Source organism: Sturnus vulgaris, chromosome 3 (genome assembly GCF_052056855.1).
Source record: "Sturnus vulgaris isolate bStuVul1 chromosome 3, bStuVul1.hap1, whole genome shotgun sequence".
Classification (NCBI taxonomy): Eukaryota; Metazoa; Chordata; class Aves; order Passeriformes; family Sturnidae; genus Sturnus; species Sturnus vulgaris.
The window spans coordinates 44,799,353-44,813,868 of NC_142245.1; the positions used below are offsets into that span (position 1 = coordinate 44,799,353).

General features: G+C 36.3%; 1 protein-coding gene across 3 annotated transcripts in view; it reads right to left on the bottom strand.

The window, feature by feature from the left end:
* SIPA1L2 (signal induced proliferation associated 1 like 2) overlaps positions 1 to 14,516 on the bottom strand; it is a 123,561-nt gene that overhangs the window by 71,087 nt on the left and 37,958 nt on the right. For all 3 annotated transcript variants that reach the window (XM_088161503.1, XM_014875061.2, XM_088161502.1), the window contains exon 3: positions 303 to 2,009. In XM_088161503.1, the coding sequence (XP_088017629.1) occupies positions 303 to 1,767 (1,465 nt within the window). In that variant the 5' untranslated portion in view covers positions 1,768 to 2,009. The remainder of the gene's footprint in view (positions 1 to 302; positions 2,010 to 14,516) is intronic.

Below are 14,516 nucleotides of genomic sequence, written 5' to 3' on the forward strand. Positions count from 1 at the left end.
ACATATTTTCCTTCTCCTGATCAAGAAAGTTTGGGTTGGAGAAGTTAGCTTACATGCCATGTTATATGACCCTTCATTATATCATTTAATGAACTCACACAGATGCTGCATTACCATACATAACCCACTGCTTTGCCCTGAAAGAGCAAAAATAGCAGGCTTAATTTCAATAACGACTTTCAGGATTCTCTGGAATACCTAGGTCTCTCTACAGAAAAGATGGAAAACAAAAAATAATCTTTACTAAACAACTTAAATCTAATGCATGGATACGTCAGAACAGTTGCATTAGAAAAATTTACCTTTTCCATAGAAGAACTTGCGGTAATAATATGCTCCAAGATCAATGTGTTCTATGATGTAACGCTTCACTTTCTCTCTGTGAATGGACTGATTTTCTCTTGGTACTTCCAGTACTGAAACACCAGCATTTGTGCAATGGGAACTCAGAGAGGACTCAAAAGAACAACTTTCACCTGAAGAAAAAGATGCTGAATTTGCCCTAGAAAGTGCAATCCGTCTATCTCCTTCCCCACCAGTTTCATTCCTGAAGTAAGGGCAACTCAATACTAAGTCATTGCTTTTCCCATCGCCCTCATCAGCATCTAAATTCTCTTTTGAATTGAGGTCCTCTTTGCTTCCCAAAGGAGATTCACAGTTTCCAGTCTGGCCTGCTGGCATCTGAGTTTGTGACGCAGCTGAAGCCCCAGTGGTGATATTTTTTCTTTTTCCTACATTTACTCTGGTAGCCATTGCTTCATTTATGTTAAACAAAACACTCTGAACATCATAATGTGCAAAACACTTCTGACAGTTCCAAGAACGAACATTTCTGTCAAGTCTATCATCCAGGTCTGATGAAAACTTAAAAGTTTCATGCTCACTTTTAACTGTTCGCAATTTTCTAAACAGAGATGTTTCTACTGCTTCTGATTTAAGTCTCCTCTTGAAAGATTTCTCCCTTTCTCGACCAAGAAGTAGGGCACTATCCATATAATCCAACCCAGAAATCCTGACAAATTCTCCCCTGGAAATCTGTGCAGCAGCATGTAGACTCGGAGAAACCGTAGGATCACAGTGGAAAAACTCAGAAAATCCAAAAGGAGCAAGGGTTTTATGTTCAAAATTTTCCACTCTGTATCCTCTCAGCATTGCAAAAAGATTTTCTCCAGACAAGCCTTGTCTATCAATTGAAGAAGTACTGCCATATTCTCTGTGAAGAGCTGCTCCAGTATTTGGGTTAACAGCATTTTGGTCTAACACATCTTCAGCATCAATATCACTTATTGTCACATCACTGTTGCTTCTTTGCCTTATGGGATGAAGCCCCCTTTGAGGCGAATGAACAAAAAGATCTCCAATTGAATATTTTCCCTCTGTAAATTCCAATTCTAGCTCTTCCTGCTGTTCATCACTTTGGTCATTTTGTCCATTTGGAAGTACTGAGCCAACACCTTCATAACTGGCTGGAGGTCTGTTTTCCCAAGCAGCTTTACTCAGATCCTTAGAGCAATCCTTTTTAGGAGGCCATTCAGATACCCTTGCTCGAACACCCATTTTAGGCACGGCTGGTGTACCATTTGTTTGATTATTTTCAGCTTTGCTAGAGGCATTTGAAGAAACGGGAGGACCCATGCTACCATTCAAGGCTTTAAGTTTTCTAGCGAAATAATCGTCAGATTGCATGCTTCTCGAAGACTCCCTGAATTTGGAGGAAGTTCTGCTAACCTTGTGCTTATCTTCTTGCAAAGACCTTTGATCACTCATGTCCAGTCAGTGGGAGGAGAACCACTACTATTGCATAAATTTACTGTTATATTTGTTATTACATCGTCTTTTATGGGCCAATAAACTGCAGTATAAAAATATTGTTACAGTCTTCCCACAGGTGCAGGCAGGGACCTCAGTGTACCATTTTTGTACAATATCTGTCAGGAGAGGAATCTCAAAACATTTCCTTCAGTTCAGATGCATTCAGTTCAGTATTAATCCAGACAAATTTCTTAAATCTGTTCGTAAGGGAAAAAAAAAAAAGTGTTAAAATGTTTATATTCAATAATAGTATGTTTCCACTCTTGTTTATATATACATAACACCCCATGAAACTGGATGGACCTAAAGTGACTTGCTTTGTATCATTTTCTATCCTTGGACTCCTTAAAATCCAGCAAATGTAATAATTCCAGTTTTGCATGTGATTCCACAGGATGTGAGCAGCTTGAACCTGCATCTCTTATGAGCTGCCCAGTACATGCACAAACAGAATAGCCACAGACAATTCTCTCTGAATTCCCTGCAATGCTGACAGCAACTTAGATGTCTAGTCTCTGTCTAATCACTGGGTTTGTTTGCATAACATCTAAGACACTTTTTTCCAAGCTTTCTTGAAAATGGCTAATGAACACAGTGTTGGAGCAAGATTGGTAGAAAATGTAAGTAAAATCTATGGAGCAGATAGGACCTTACACAGAGAAATGTGTTTTGCCCCATTTAAAAGAACATTTTAAAGATAAGTAATTGTTCCACTATGATTAATTCAGTGAATTAATGTATTTCTTTTCCTACCCCTTCTCTCTTCCCAAAGGGAAGTTTACTTAAATTCCCTTCTTTGGAGTGCAAACTACTATTTAGCTGTGCAAAACAGCTACAGTTCTTTCTGTTATATTATATTCCTCTGCTTGGAAACCCAGACTGTTAACTCAGTTATCGTGATAAAGAGCATATCTGTTTTCTTCTGTAAATAAGAAAAGATAGTAGCTCTATTGATAAGCCTCATTTTGATTACAAAATTGGAACTGTTAGGATATAAAAATACTCTTCAATAGTCTTAAGAGTGACCATGACTCATGCATGTGCAGGCAGAGTCCATCCATTAATCCATTGCATAAATGCAGATTAAAACAGGAGACAAGACAGAATGCTGTGTACTTCTTCAGATTTTATTCCTTGAACAAAAATGCCAACATAACGATCTTTTAAGATGCTGCAAATAAGGACAATATGCATTTGCCAGAGACTAAAAAATTAGCTTGGAATATGAATTCTCCCTTGATTACAATGAAGAGATGAGGTAGTAAGAGGAGTTTAGAAGATGAGTGGGTTTTTTCCTATATTTAATATGATAAAAAATCCTTGGAGGACACGGAGGAAAGATGAGATGAGGGCCAAGGGAATAATATAAATTAAAATGTGACACCTTATTTTATTCTGCTTGTCAGAAATTAACAGAAATTGTGTTTGATATAGCAAATTTTAAAAGACTTCTGCAGTAATGAGGTAACAAACACAAGTTAGATTTCAATGCTCTCTTGATGTCTATGGTTTCTATGCGACCAGCAGTAGAAATTGCTGACGCTTTCAATAACAATGTATCTCTGCAGCTTACTTTCACTCCATACAAATTCCTTGATGGCCAACCAAGACAATTAAATGGGTTCCTTGCAGAAGTCCAAAAGATTATTTAAACAACTGACATATGCAGAGAAATAGCACTTGAAAACTGGCAAGTAGGATTTTTAAACACTAAGTTATAAAAATACCACACAAAAAGAAAAATATTGGTCAAAGAATCATAAAATGGTTTGGGTTGCAAGGGAATTTAAATATCATCTAGTTCCAACTCCCCTGGCATGGACAGGGACACCTTCCACTAGACCAAGTTGCTCATAGCCACACCCCAGCTGGCCCTGAAGACTTCCAGGGATGGGGCATCCACAGCTTCCCTGGACAACCTGCTCATGTGCCTCACTACCGTCATAATGAAAAATGTCTTCCTAATATCTAATCTCTTTCAGTTTAATCCTCATCCAGTCACTACATGTCCTGTAGAAAGTCCCTTTCCAGCTCTCTTGTAGGCCCCCTGTAGATACTGGAAGGCCAGAATTAGGTTTCCTTGGAGCCTTCTCTTCTCCAGGCTGAACAACCCCAACTCTCTCAGCCTTTCCTCACAGGAGATGTTCCACTCCCCTGATCATCTTCATGGACTCACTCCAACATGTCCATATCCTTCCTGTGCTGGCACCCCAGAGCCAGATGCAGTTTTCCAGCTGGGGTCTCACAGAGCAGAGCAGAGGGACAGAATCCCCTCCCTCCCCTGCTGCCCACGCTGCTTTGGATGCAGCCCAGGACACGTTTGGCTTTTTGGGCTGGGAGTGCCCATGGCTGGGTCATGTTCAGCTTTTCCTTCACACATAACCCAAAGACTTCTTTGCAGGACTGCTCTCAGACATGTCAATATGCTCAAGATTTTTGGAGCACAAGTAATACTGCAAAGTTGAAAGAGAACAAAGTTCTTTGTAGATTAACATGAACAGCTGACAGCTTTTTAATAATCTCTTACACTGTTCTTTATCCAATCATAGAAGTGGAAGAAACCTTTGCTAAATAAAAACTCTGAAGGACTACAAAACTATTCCAGAATCATCTTTTCTGTTTCTGCCCAAATATAGAAGAGTGAGAACATAGTAAGTTTAATTTATCCTGGGAAAGCTATTTAACTTCTTATTAAAGGTTAACTCAATTTTCTTTGAAATTATGGTGAATTACATCTTCTAGCCTTCCTGCCCTTTCCTATATAAAAACCATTCACAGAAGTCATTAGTTTATACATTTTTAAATAAAAATTAATTTCTTAAAAATCGGGGAAAAATATAAGGTAAGAAAAAGCTTTCTTGCAAAAATTCCTTTTCTTCTCTTGTGTTCACCCTTTTTTTTTTATCATAAGCATTTGTGCAAAAGTAGTGAGCTGGACTGGGAACTTAATGAAGGTTGAAATAAAACTGGAGACAAGGTGGTGGGAGGCAGAAGGGAAGAGCAATAGATGGACACTACCACCCCACTTACTTCCAATCCAAATCCACAGAGTCATTTATTGTTTGACCTCACAAACCTCTACATTTGTGAAAGGCAGTAGAGAGCCTGAAGGCCACAGGAAAGCAAGACTTTTTTTTTTCTCTGGTGGCGGTAGCTTAAATACTTGATGAAGTATGGCCTGAGTATTTTAACAGAGGTACATTGCAAAAGACGGTACTTTAATAGGGAATTTGTTTTCTTTACAGTGCAAAGCTGGTATGACAGAAGACTAAAGAAATGCCTGCTTGGAAATGCAGATTGGTATTTTATTGGAAATAGTAATATTTGAAGAAGTGATGCAATATATTTAAGATATATTGTTAATTTTTTTTCCTAATCTGAAATTGGCCTAACTGAAAAAAATCTGCCTGTTTCTAACGTGACTGACCCTTTCTGTAAATTCCTGTAACTCAGTAGAACAGCATGTTCTGGCTGACAGCTGACTTATGCTGATGGATAGCACTATAGTCTCATGTTACCTGTTGTTAGGGATTTTCTCTCTCCACAGTAAGAATTTACCAACTCACAAGTATTGCACTGATGTTGATACTATTTATTGTAAACCGACATTTTTGTTGTCATTGAATTTAGTAAACTATTACTTCCACAAAGAACAATGTCAATATGATCATGAGTACTCTTCTCTTCAGACCTGTACAGCTCTTTTGGTCAAGTTCTTCACTTCCCTCTCTTTTTCATCTCGCTCTAGCATTGAAGAATGGAATCAGTGACACATAAGGTCAAAAAAGAAAAGCTGGATGCCTACCCTGCTGTTGTGCTCCTGCCAACCCTTCCCACTAAGACTGCTGGATGTTATGCAAATAACTTAAGTTCCTTCCACACAGCTACAAAGACTTCCTTCTGAGCTCAATACAGCAGCTGGTTTGTTAGCTACAGTTACAGTTCTTTAACATGGAATGATTCCAAGTTTCCTGGGGACCTGGATACATGCCCACAAATGTTCCTGTGCCAGTAGCGAAGCAATGAATAAGAACTGTGCTATTGGACTATCCTGTCAAAAGGAGGTTGTTTGGTAATGCTGCCTCATGTCAGCCTTGATAGATGGAAATGAATTATTTAAGAAGTCTTTCTGTGATCATTTTGTTGATCAAGACTTTGGAAATCTGCTCCTATTATTATGTAATGCTATCATCCTAAAAAGAATGCATAATTTGGATGAAAGCATTAATCTCTACTATTTATCAAGATGACAATTCTATACACCATGACTCTCAAGCTCTACTAATCTTCAAAAAATGGGAAGTGCAATTTGATAAAACAGGAGTATAGGCAGTACAATATGCCAAAAGCTGAAGATCTGACATTTCATTTGCATTCAATTGGTTCTACACAGCATTTTCTGTGTCTCCCTCCAGTTAGTTTCCAGTCTTCAAAGGAACACATACTGGGGTAGCAGTCCTATGTACTTGGCCAGTACAGCAGAGCAGCAGCTACACAATGGCCACTTCATGGGAATCTGAAGTTTGCAAGAAAATTTTGCACATGCTTTCAAGTGCAGTGAAAAAGAAGACTGCAAGGAACAAATGAACGTGGTTTCTAAGCTGCCTGTATTTTTACAAGTTCTAGAAAAGGTAACTCACTGAACAATCGGTCACAAGATCTGTCACAAAATTAAGATCACCATTAGGAAAAAAAAAGTAATTTTTGAAAATTGACAAAATAGTAGAAAAAAGTTTTTAAATTCAAGTTCAAACTTGTTTGGTTTTTTTCAAAACAGACTACATTAGCAAGTGTTCTTAGATTTACATATTTCAATATATCTGTTAACATCATCTATCCCTTAATGATTTCTTAATAGTTCGTAAAAGAACTATGCAATTTTCAGAAGCAAAGCAACAGCTATGTCTGGTTTTCAAGCAATGCTATTTGTGTGTGCTCAAGTCAGAGAATTCTGATCACACTAAACTGAGATATCATATCACATGACAGTTGTTTATCACGTCACACAGGAGAATTATTACTGCAGATAGTAGTATGAAAAAGAAAAATTAGTTCATGTTTTTGCCTTTTTTTCATGCAAATGTCTTTAGAAAACGATGATATTTAAGCATAATTGTCTTTAAATAGAATATTTCTTTCAAAGTTTTCCATAGGGCTCAGTGAATATTAAAGAATAACACTAAACTATAATTGAGCCACTTATTCAGATTGCAGCTGTGGAAAATGGATTGGAAATAATACAACGAACAAATTATGAGCAGAGCTCATGAAAAAAATGGTTCAAATTATTGTACATCAAATTTACAACTAAAGCTATAACTACTACAGTATAAATGATTACTTCAGATATGCATAGTTCAGATACTTGATTAATATGCAGACACAGAAAAGAGGCAAAAGAATGATGGGAAGACCCTCGTTTAAAAAATGGAAATACAGATGAGCTGCTCTGTAGTGAATCTCATCCACAGAAATAATTGTGCAAGATATAGTAACAAATAGACCCTTTAAATTGCTAGACTTGTTTTATCCTATGGTCAAGATCCCCCACCTGTCATCCTGACATTTCCAGAGAAAATATTTTAATAAATCTCACCTTCCAAGAGCTAAATACAAAACTCAATTGTTTTTACATATACTGCATCCATTCAGTGAAAAAAAAAAAAAACAAAAAAGGCCATTACACAAGATAACACTTCAGTGTAACTCATTATACCAAAGAATATCTATCATGAAATTCCAGCAGCTTGCCTTTAGTTTATCTTCTATTACTTTTCCTGAATATGTGGTCCTACATATTTTATCTCAATTCATGCTTTGTTTAGTGAAAAAACACTGCTTGTGTTTTTCCATCAAGCAACCTAGGTTATCTCTCAGTCAATATCAGTGTTTTATAAATGCTATTATTGACCACAGCCTTACTGCCATTAATTTTAAACCTTCTGTTACTGAAAAACATGTTTAGATAAATTTGTGACTGCTTCAGCACTGCATTTTCTTAGAATATGAATGCCAATTATTTATTGTTCCATTAATGCAAGATTTGACAGAGATGCATTAAGGTTAATTTGATTTCCAGAACGAACTGGATATCCTCCCATTCTTACAGCTCTTATGCAGAGCTAAACTACAAAACTGGAACTGAAGTTGTGTCTTATTCAGGTTGAACCAAGAAAAGTAGCAGAGCTTAAAACCACAGCAAAATTGCCACTGACAAACACGCTGAGAATCTTCCATTTGTGCTCTTCCATTGAGTTATTTTTAACTGAAATTGTGAAATTTTAAATACGATATAGCCTACAACATAAAATAATTCATGAAGTAAAAAGGAAATATTTTAACAGGAAGTCTTAGACCAAAGAATTGTTCCAGGAAACGGCTGAAAAGTTACACATATATTTTATATAAATATATATAATTGATCACCTCTTATTCCAGGGGGAGGAGAAATCCATCAAATTTCTCATTGCTAATTATTATTATTAACTGATAATAATAATATTTATTATTATTTATCCTTAAATACTAGTAAAGCAGAATTCTAGTTCTAGTTTCATCTTTGACAATGAAGAGTCTTCAACACATAATGATACAGGTATGTCATAAACAAGATTCCTACAAAAAATAGCAGTCTGCAGACAAATACAAATAAATTTAGCATAATACTTCATATATTCAAGATCTTAGAAAGAAGGGAGCAAAAATCTGTTTGGATGACATGTACTTTTCCTCAGCCAGTAGAACCGATTCAGTAAGGGAGTTCACATTAGACAAAGCATGAATTATTCTGAAAGGGTAAAGATGACTCATTTTCAGTTCTAATACAGAAACACTGCATTGAAGCAAGTTCCACTCAAAAAAGCAACAAAAAAGTGGTATTCTCAAGCAAGCTAGACAACATCTGAAATCTCAGTAGAAACAGAACTGTACAGGCTCAGAAATTGTCAAAAGTCAAATTGTCAAAAGACTGTTGAACTGCCCCTTCCTGCATGAATGTATGTATTCTCATTTAAATTGCATAATCCAGAAGCCAGGGACTATTCCTTTGTCCACTGTATGGGATGCCAAACACTATGATAACCCACTTGGTCAACAAGTGGACCAAGTCATTGTCAGAGGCAAAGCTTAGGAAGATAAAGACAGGACTCGTGCAGCCTGTTCCTATTATTGAAAGACAAAGAAAAGGACAACCGATTGTACGTGCATCTGGATAACACCACCAAAAGAGAAATACAGCACCTGTAAACCAGCTAGCAGCAGAGTATACAGAAAGGAGCACATTCCTATTGTATGTTGAGAAAGCTCCATTTCAAAACAAACTTTTTACCATCAGGTTGTTAATAAACATTTGCAAGTACTACAAATGCTGGCTTTCATACAGTTCTATAAAATACTGGCAGAAACAAAAAGCAGGTCAGTGATTTAGAAGAGCGCCGCATTATTTTAAAACAAAGAAAGGAACATAGTCTACCTTTTCCCATAATTAGTCACATCAGAAATTATTTCTTCTAATTCTAGCTCAGTGCACAGAATTGAAATTCCAGTTGAAAAGCAGTCTGCCCAAGAGCAGGCATAGAGAAAACCTGAGGAAAAAACCCACAAGAAGCAACTTGCTTAATATTAAGAAATGTCCATTTCATTAAAAAAAGTCACACTGTAAGAATCTTTGTCCTTGCAATATATAACAAATTGCTACAGATGGAATGATTGAAAAATTAGAATTTGTTGAATTACATCATGATCTAAATTATCAATCTTAAAAATTTAAAACTTCATGAATGGAGACAGATTTCTAACTGAAAAATATGCTCAGATAAATTTCTGACAATGCACTAGCATGGTATTTTCTGCAGAAAACAGATGCTTTTGGGACACGTATGTAAGGCTGTTCCCACATAGCGCATACAATTGCTTTTGATTATTCTGAAAAAAATAGGAATACTGGAGTTGGCACTCTAGCTATCTGAAGAAATGGGTTTTAATTAAAAGCTGATAGGAAAGTAGAGATGTGCTAATATTTTGACTGGTATTTCACATTCCCAGGTAAAAATCTGGAAGCAAGTTCAGAAGCTGCACTGGAGTTGAATAAGGAATCTAGTACTGCAAAAGGAGATATTGTTCAGAAAGAGAGAACAAGATTGCAAGCTTTGGCTTTTCAGAGTCAGAATGCCACACAAAAATTCATGAGGCAATCCCACTTTTCATAAGTCTAGTACAGTGAGGCCCAAAAGAAAGCTTTTTCATCCAGTCAGTGAAAAGATAAAACAATACATCTATTAAACAGCTGAGGCTGACTATTCCACGAAGGAGGTTTCAGATGCTGACACGACTCAAGAAAGCTTTTGAAATGCACAAAGACATTTTTAGCCAGAACAAGAAAGTTGTTTTACATATTTCCATTATAATTGTGTTTCACAGTAAAAATGCTGTTCAGGCAGGAGCACTGATTAAGCCTGCCATGCTCACATCAGTGATGTCAGACCTAAGCACTCACTTGGATTCCATGGTATGACCTTACAAACCCCAACATTGGGATTACCTCCAGAGACCACCAAACTCCTCCAAACAGCAAACCACTTACAACATTAACAGAAGCACATTCTAAAGGAAAAAGAGAAACAAAGCTAGCTAGCTATGTTTTCAAGAAAGTAAAGAAGGAAATAGGTTTTCTGTCATGTCATTCGGCAGTACAGTGGCTCTGATATCACAGTTCTGAATTATTTTTAGTATTAATGAAGGAAGTGGTTGATTAAAGTAAAGTAAGTTTAAAGAAAAAGGAAACGTGACCGTGAGTCATGACTGTTTTTTATGGAAACCGGTTTAGTTTGACCTTGATTCTTTATCAACTAGCAGGAACTGTGAGGTACTATAAACTGATAATATTACTGGCCAGTTTTTGGAACTTTAGCTTCAAGTTGACCGACGATCTGCAGTTTCAGATGTAAGCAAGTAATTTCTCAGATATTTCTACATCACTGTAGAGCTATAAAATGTCACTTCACATCACTGTGCATCAAGAACTTCTTTAAAACTTGTATTTTGAGAACAGAGGTTTCATTTTTTCTATCCTTCCTCTCTGAAACAAAAGAGCAGGAGTTCCACATAGAAAGAAAATATGCTGAAATCTATGGTGGCCATAATACACTTGAGTCATACAGTCTTACTACATAAAATCAATTTTGTTCTTAATTTTATACCTTAAATTTGGAAAACAGACTTAATAATATTAGCAATATACATTAAATATTTTGGCAGTTACTAAATAACTCGATAACTTGTGTCCACATGGCATTTCCAAGCAACATGCAATTGGGCTTGGACCACCTGGCACTGAACAATTCAGCCTGGGCAAACAAGTGCCTCTCTGAGACAGCCGCCCGCTAGGCTGGCTGTTCCACAGCTTTGTACAGTAACAGTTCGTTTTCTGATGAATAGAATCTCTTCACATAATTCCAGATATAAACAGAAGAACAGTAGCTGGAGTGAGGGAGTTGTTAGTAGAATAGTGTTCTTCATTTTTCATCAGTCCACTCAAATTTGGCACAACTTGATAGCAATAAAATGTCACTGCCATCTGTTCAGTGATCATTTGATATCCATCTAGAAACAAATTGCTGTTAAGCTAAAAAACTTGTTCTCAATAAAACTTAAGAGGGCTATAATTGAAATTAATTTTGTTAAAGCTTTATGTCAACTTTATGGAACACCTCCTTCTGCTTCCCTCTCAAATTAAAAAAACAACAAACAAAAAACCACAAAAACAACCAAACCCACCCCAAACAATAAGATTGCTTTATCATTGCTCTACAGTTTTGCTTTAGTTTACTAAGTTAAAGCACGTCTGAGAACTTTCTGGAGTTGTCCTACTGAGAAAATATGCTCTATATTTTCATTTTAAACAGAAAAAAAAAAAAAAACTGTCTTCAAAAATACAGTGTGGAAACACATCTTTCAAATATTCTGAGTCAGAGAGGCAAGATCTCATTTTTCTAGAAAGAAGACACCTTGTTGTATATATGAATTTTCCAGACAAAGTCATCATCATAACTGGGGTTAAAGAATGCAGATTAAGAGTTGTATTCCTTTAGAGATACACTTAGATACATTAGAGAAAATGTCTATAAACCTTTCTTGATTTTTAGCTGCAAGCCACCATAAGCATGCTGACATCTTCCTAATTTTACTACTTCATGATAAAGAGCTAAAAGACAAAAAAATTTGAAAATGAAGACTTGCTTTAAGGTGACTTACTGAAATGTTCAATAATCAGTAAATTACCTTTAAATAGATCTCTGAGCACACTAAGAAATAGCACCATTAGGAACCATGAAAAACATAACTGTGGTCCACTTTTGGGAAGCATGGGGAATGTAAATTTTAAATTCATATTCATGTGGAATAGTTTGCTTTTATAGGGCCAATTTTGTTTTAACTTTAGCTTTTAAAATTCTGATTACATAACACCCCATCCAATAAATCAGACACTGAATTTTATATTTGATTTATCAAGTTCTGCTCCTTATGTAAATGAAAACGTTGAAATAGGAGGGTATAATTAACTGATCCAAAGTGTTCACACACAGGCATAGTAATGCAGTGTAGGCATTGTAAAAAATCTGCCTCTGAATTTCATTATTGGCTTTGATTTAGCACAAAGTTTCGGGTCAGCCAACAAACTGTATATCATTTATACAGACCACACATTTCTGGAACTGTGTTTTACTTGCTGTCAGTGCATATCTCCCTCTTTTTTGAAGCATATTTGCATTACAGAAACTACAGATCTATTTCAACATCCAAATTTAGAAAGGAACAATCACATTTGCTATATTTCTGACTGTTAGAAATCTCATTAGATTACAAAAGAAACTACACATTTAACATATAAACTACCTGAACAGTATTCTCTCTCCTTCCTCATACACACTCAACTACTTACAGTAAAATCCATAGATTATTTTTCCCCAAAATACACATCATTATCCAATAAATATTATTTTCTTTATAACCTAAATAACCTTTCTACTGACTGCATATTTTTCAACAAATTCTGAATTGCTTACAAAGGGTCTCAGCTATTCATGTCAACATTATGTACGGTCCTTTAAGAAAAATATCCTTACCTAGGGCAATTCATAATGTGACTGATTTTAAATAATATTCTACAGAATCTGCTCAGCTAGCTCTTCTAAACTCAATAAATGTACATGATGATAAAAAAAGGCCAAGTCTTGAGCAAAAAACTCCAATGCCAAAGTCTCATTAATTGCTATTTCAGCACACAGCACCATTAACCAAGTTGTCCCTATTTCACTGGGAAGATTTTTTTAAATGCATATTTGTATTTCAAAAGCAAATAGCATGGGTTTTCTTTCCATTCAAAGATAGTGTACATCTGCATGTGTGCTTGGTGCATAAGACCAGGAATTCTTTGCCTCCCATCCATATTTATTCCAGTTTGTTTCTTCACTTCCTCTTTTCTCTCTTTCCCTATACTTGGCACCATGTATTCACCAAATCCATTTCATGCAATATTTTCCATCTCAATCCATATGTATATCACCCTCCATTCAAGGAGCACAAACCAGACGTGTTAGGCACATGAGACCCTTTGGTCTGGAATGAGAGTGCCCAGAGACAACCCTTATTCAGGCATGGCTAGGCAGAACAAAAGCAGGTCAATAAGGTAAACTATGATGCTAGGCAAAGGTAGGATGGTATCGATAGCAATGGTTGTCATCAACCATTTATTTAATTTGTAGGCACTTACAGAGATGGCAAAAGCCAGCAGCATTGCTAATCACTGGTCAAAGTTCCCACTCCATCTTCTTTCTGTTTTCCACCCAAAACAATTGGTTTCTGCTCACTGACTGCTAGAACCATCTGGAATCCAAACCCTTGCTCAAAATAGTCTGTTATCAAGGAGTGATCTGTGTGGTCCTGGCAAGTTCAGACTCCTAAACCATCATGAAAGGAAAAGAAACATCCTACATCATTGTCTTCATCCAAGCCCATTTCTTCCTCTTTTATAAATATCCTTTTCTTTGTCCTTTCCAAGGTCTACTAGTCTGAAAAAAGTCCAGGTTTCCAACACAGCATTTAAGTTCATTTGACTTTAAAAGCATGTCTGCTGTAGCCTTATCTAAAAATGTTCTCTTAGAGTTCTATTTAATTCTGCCATTTTACTATTCATTCCCTCTCTGAATGTTTTGTCCTCTTTGATATCACTATTACTCCGCTACAGATATTTCCTTTATCTCAGTATCTTTCCTCCTCCTTAATATCTTCCTAAAGTATCGACAATCCTTTCTTTTCTCCCAGGACACATTTTTTGGTATCCAAGTAAGTCATTTGAGACACTGTACAACAGTACTTCTAACAGTTACCTCGTTTTCCTTTGTCCTTCCCAGGAGACTAGGAAAGCTATGGGATTTCTTTTTAAATGTTCACTATGCTGTATGACTTTTTAATGCTTATTTTCCTCTGAATAAGAAGGGTCTGTACCTACACTCAACAGTTAATACCATGTGTTACTCTTAGGTGATAATCCGTTCCTCCACCTCCTGTCAAAATCAAGGCAAAACAAATATGTACTTCAATATGTTCTTAAAGTCAGCAAATTATCTAGTTCAAACAATAGCCTAGAGAAGATTCCAAAGAACAAAACCCTTCAGAGAATACTGTCATCAATGCTGTCAATTACA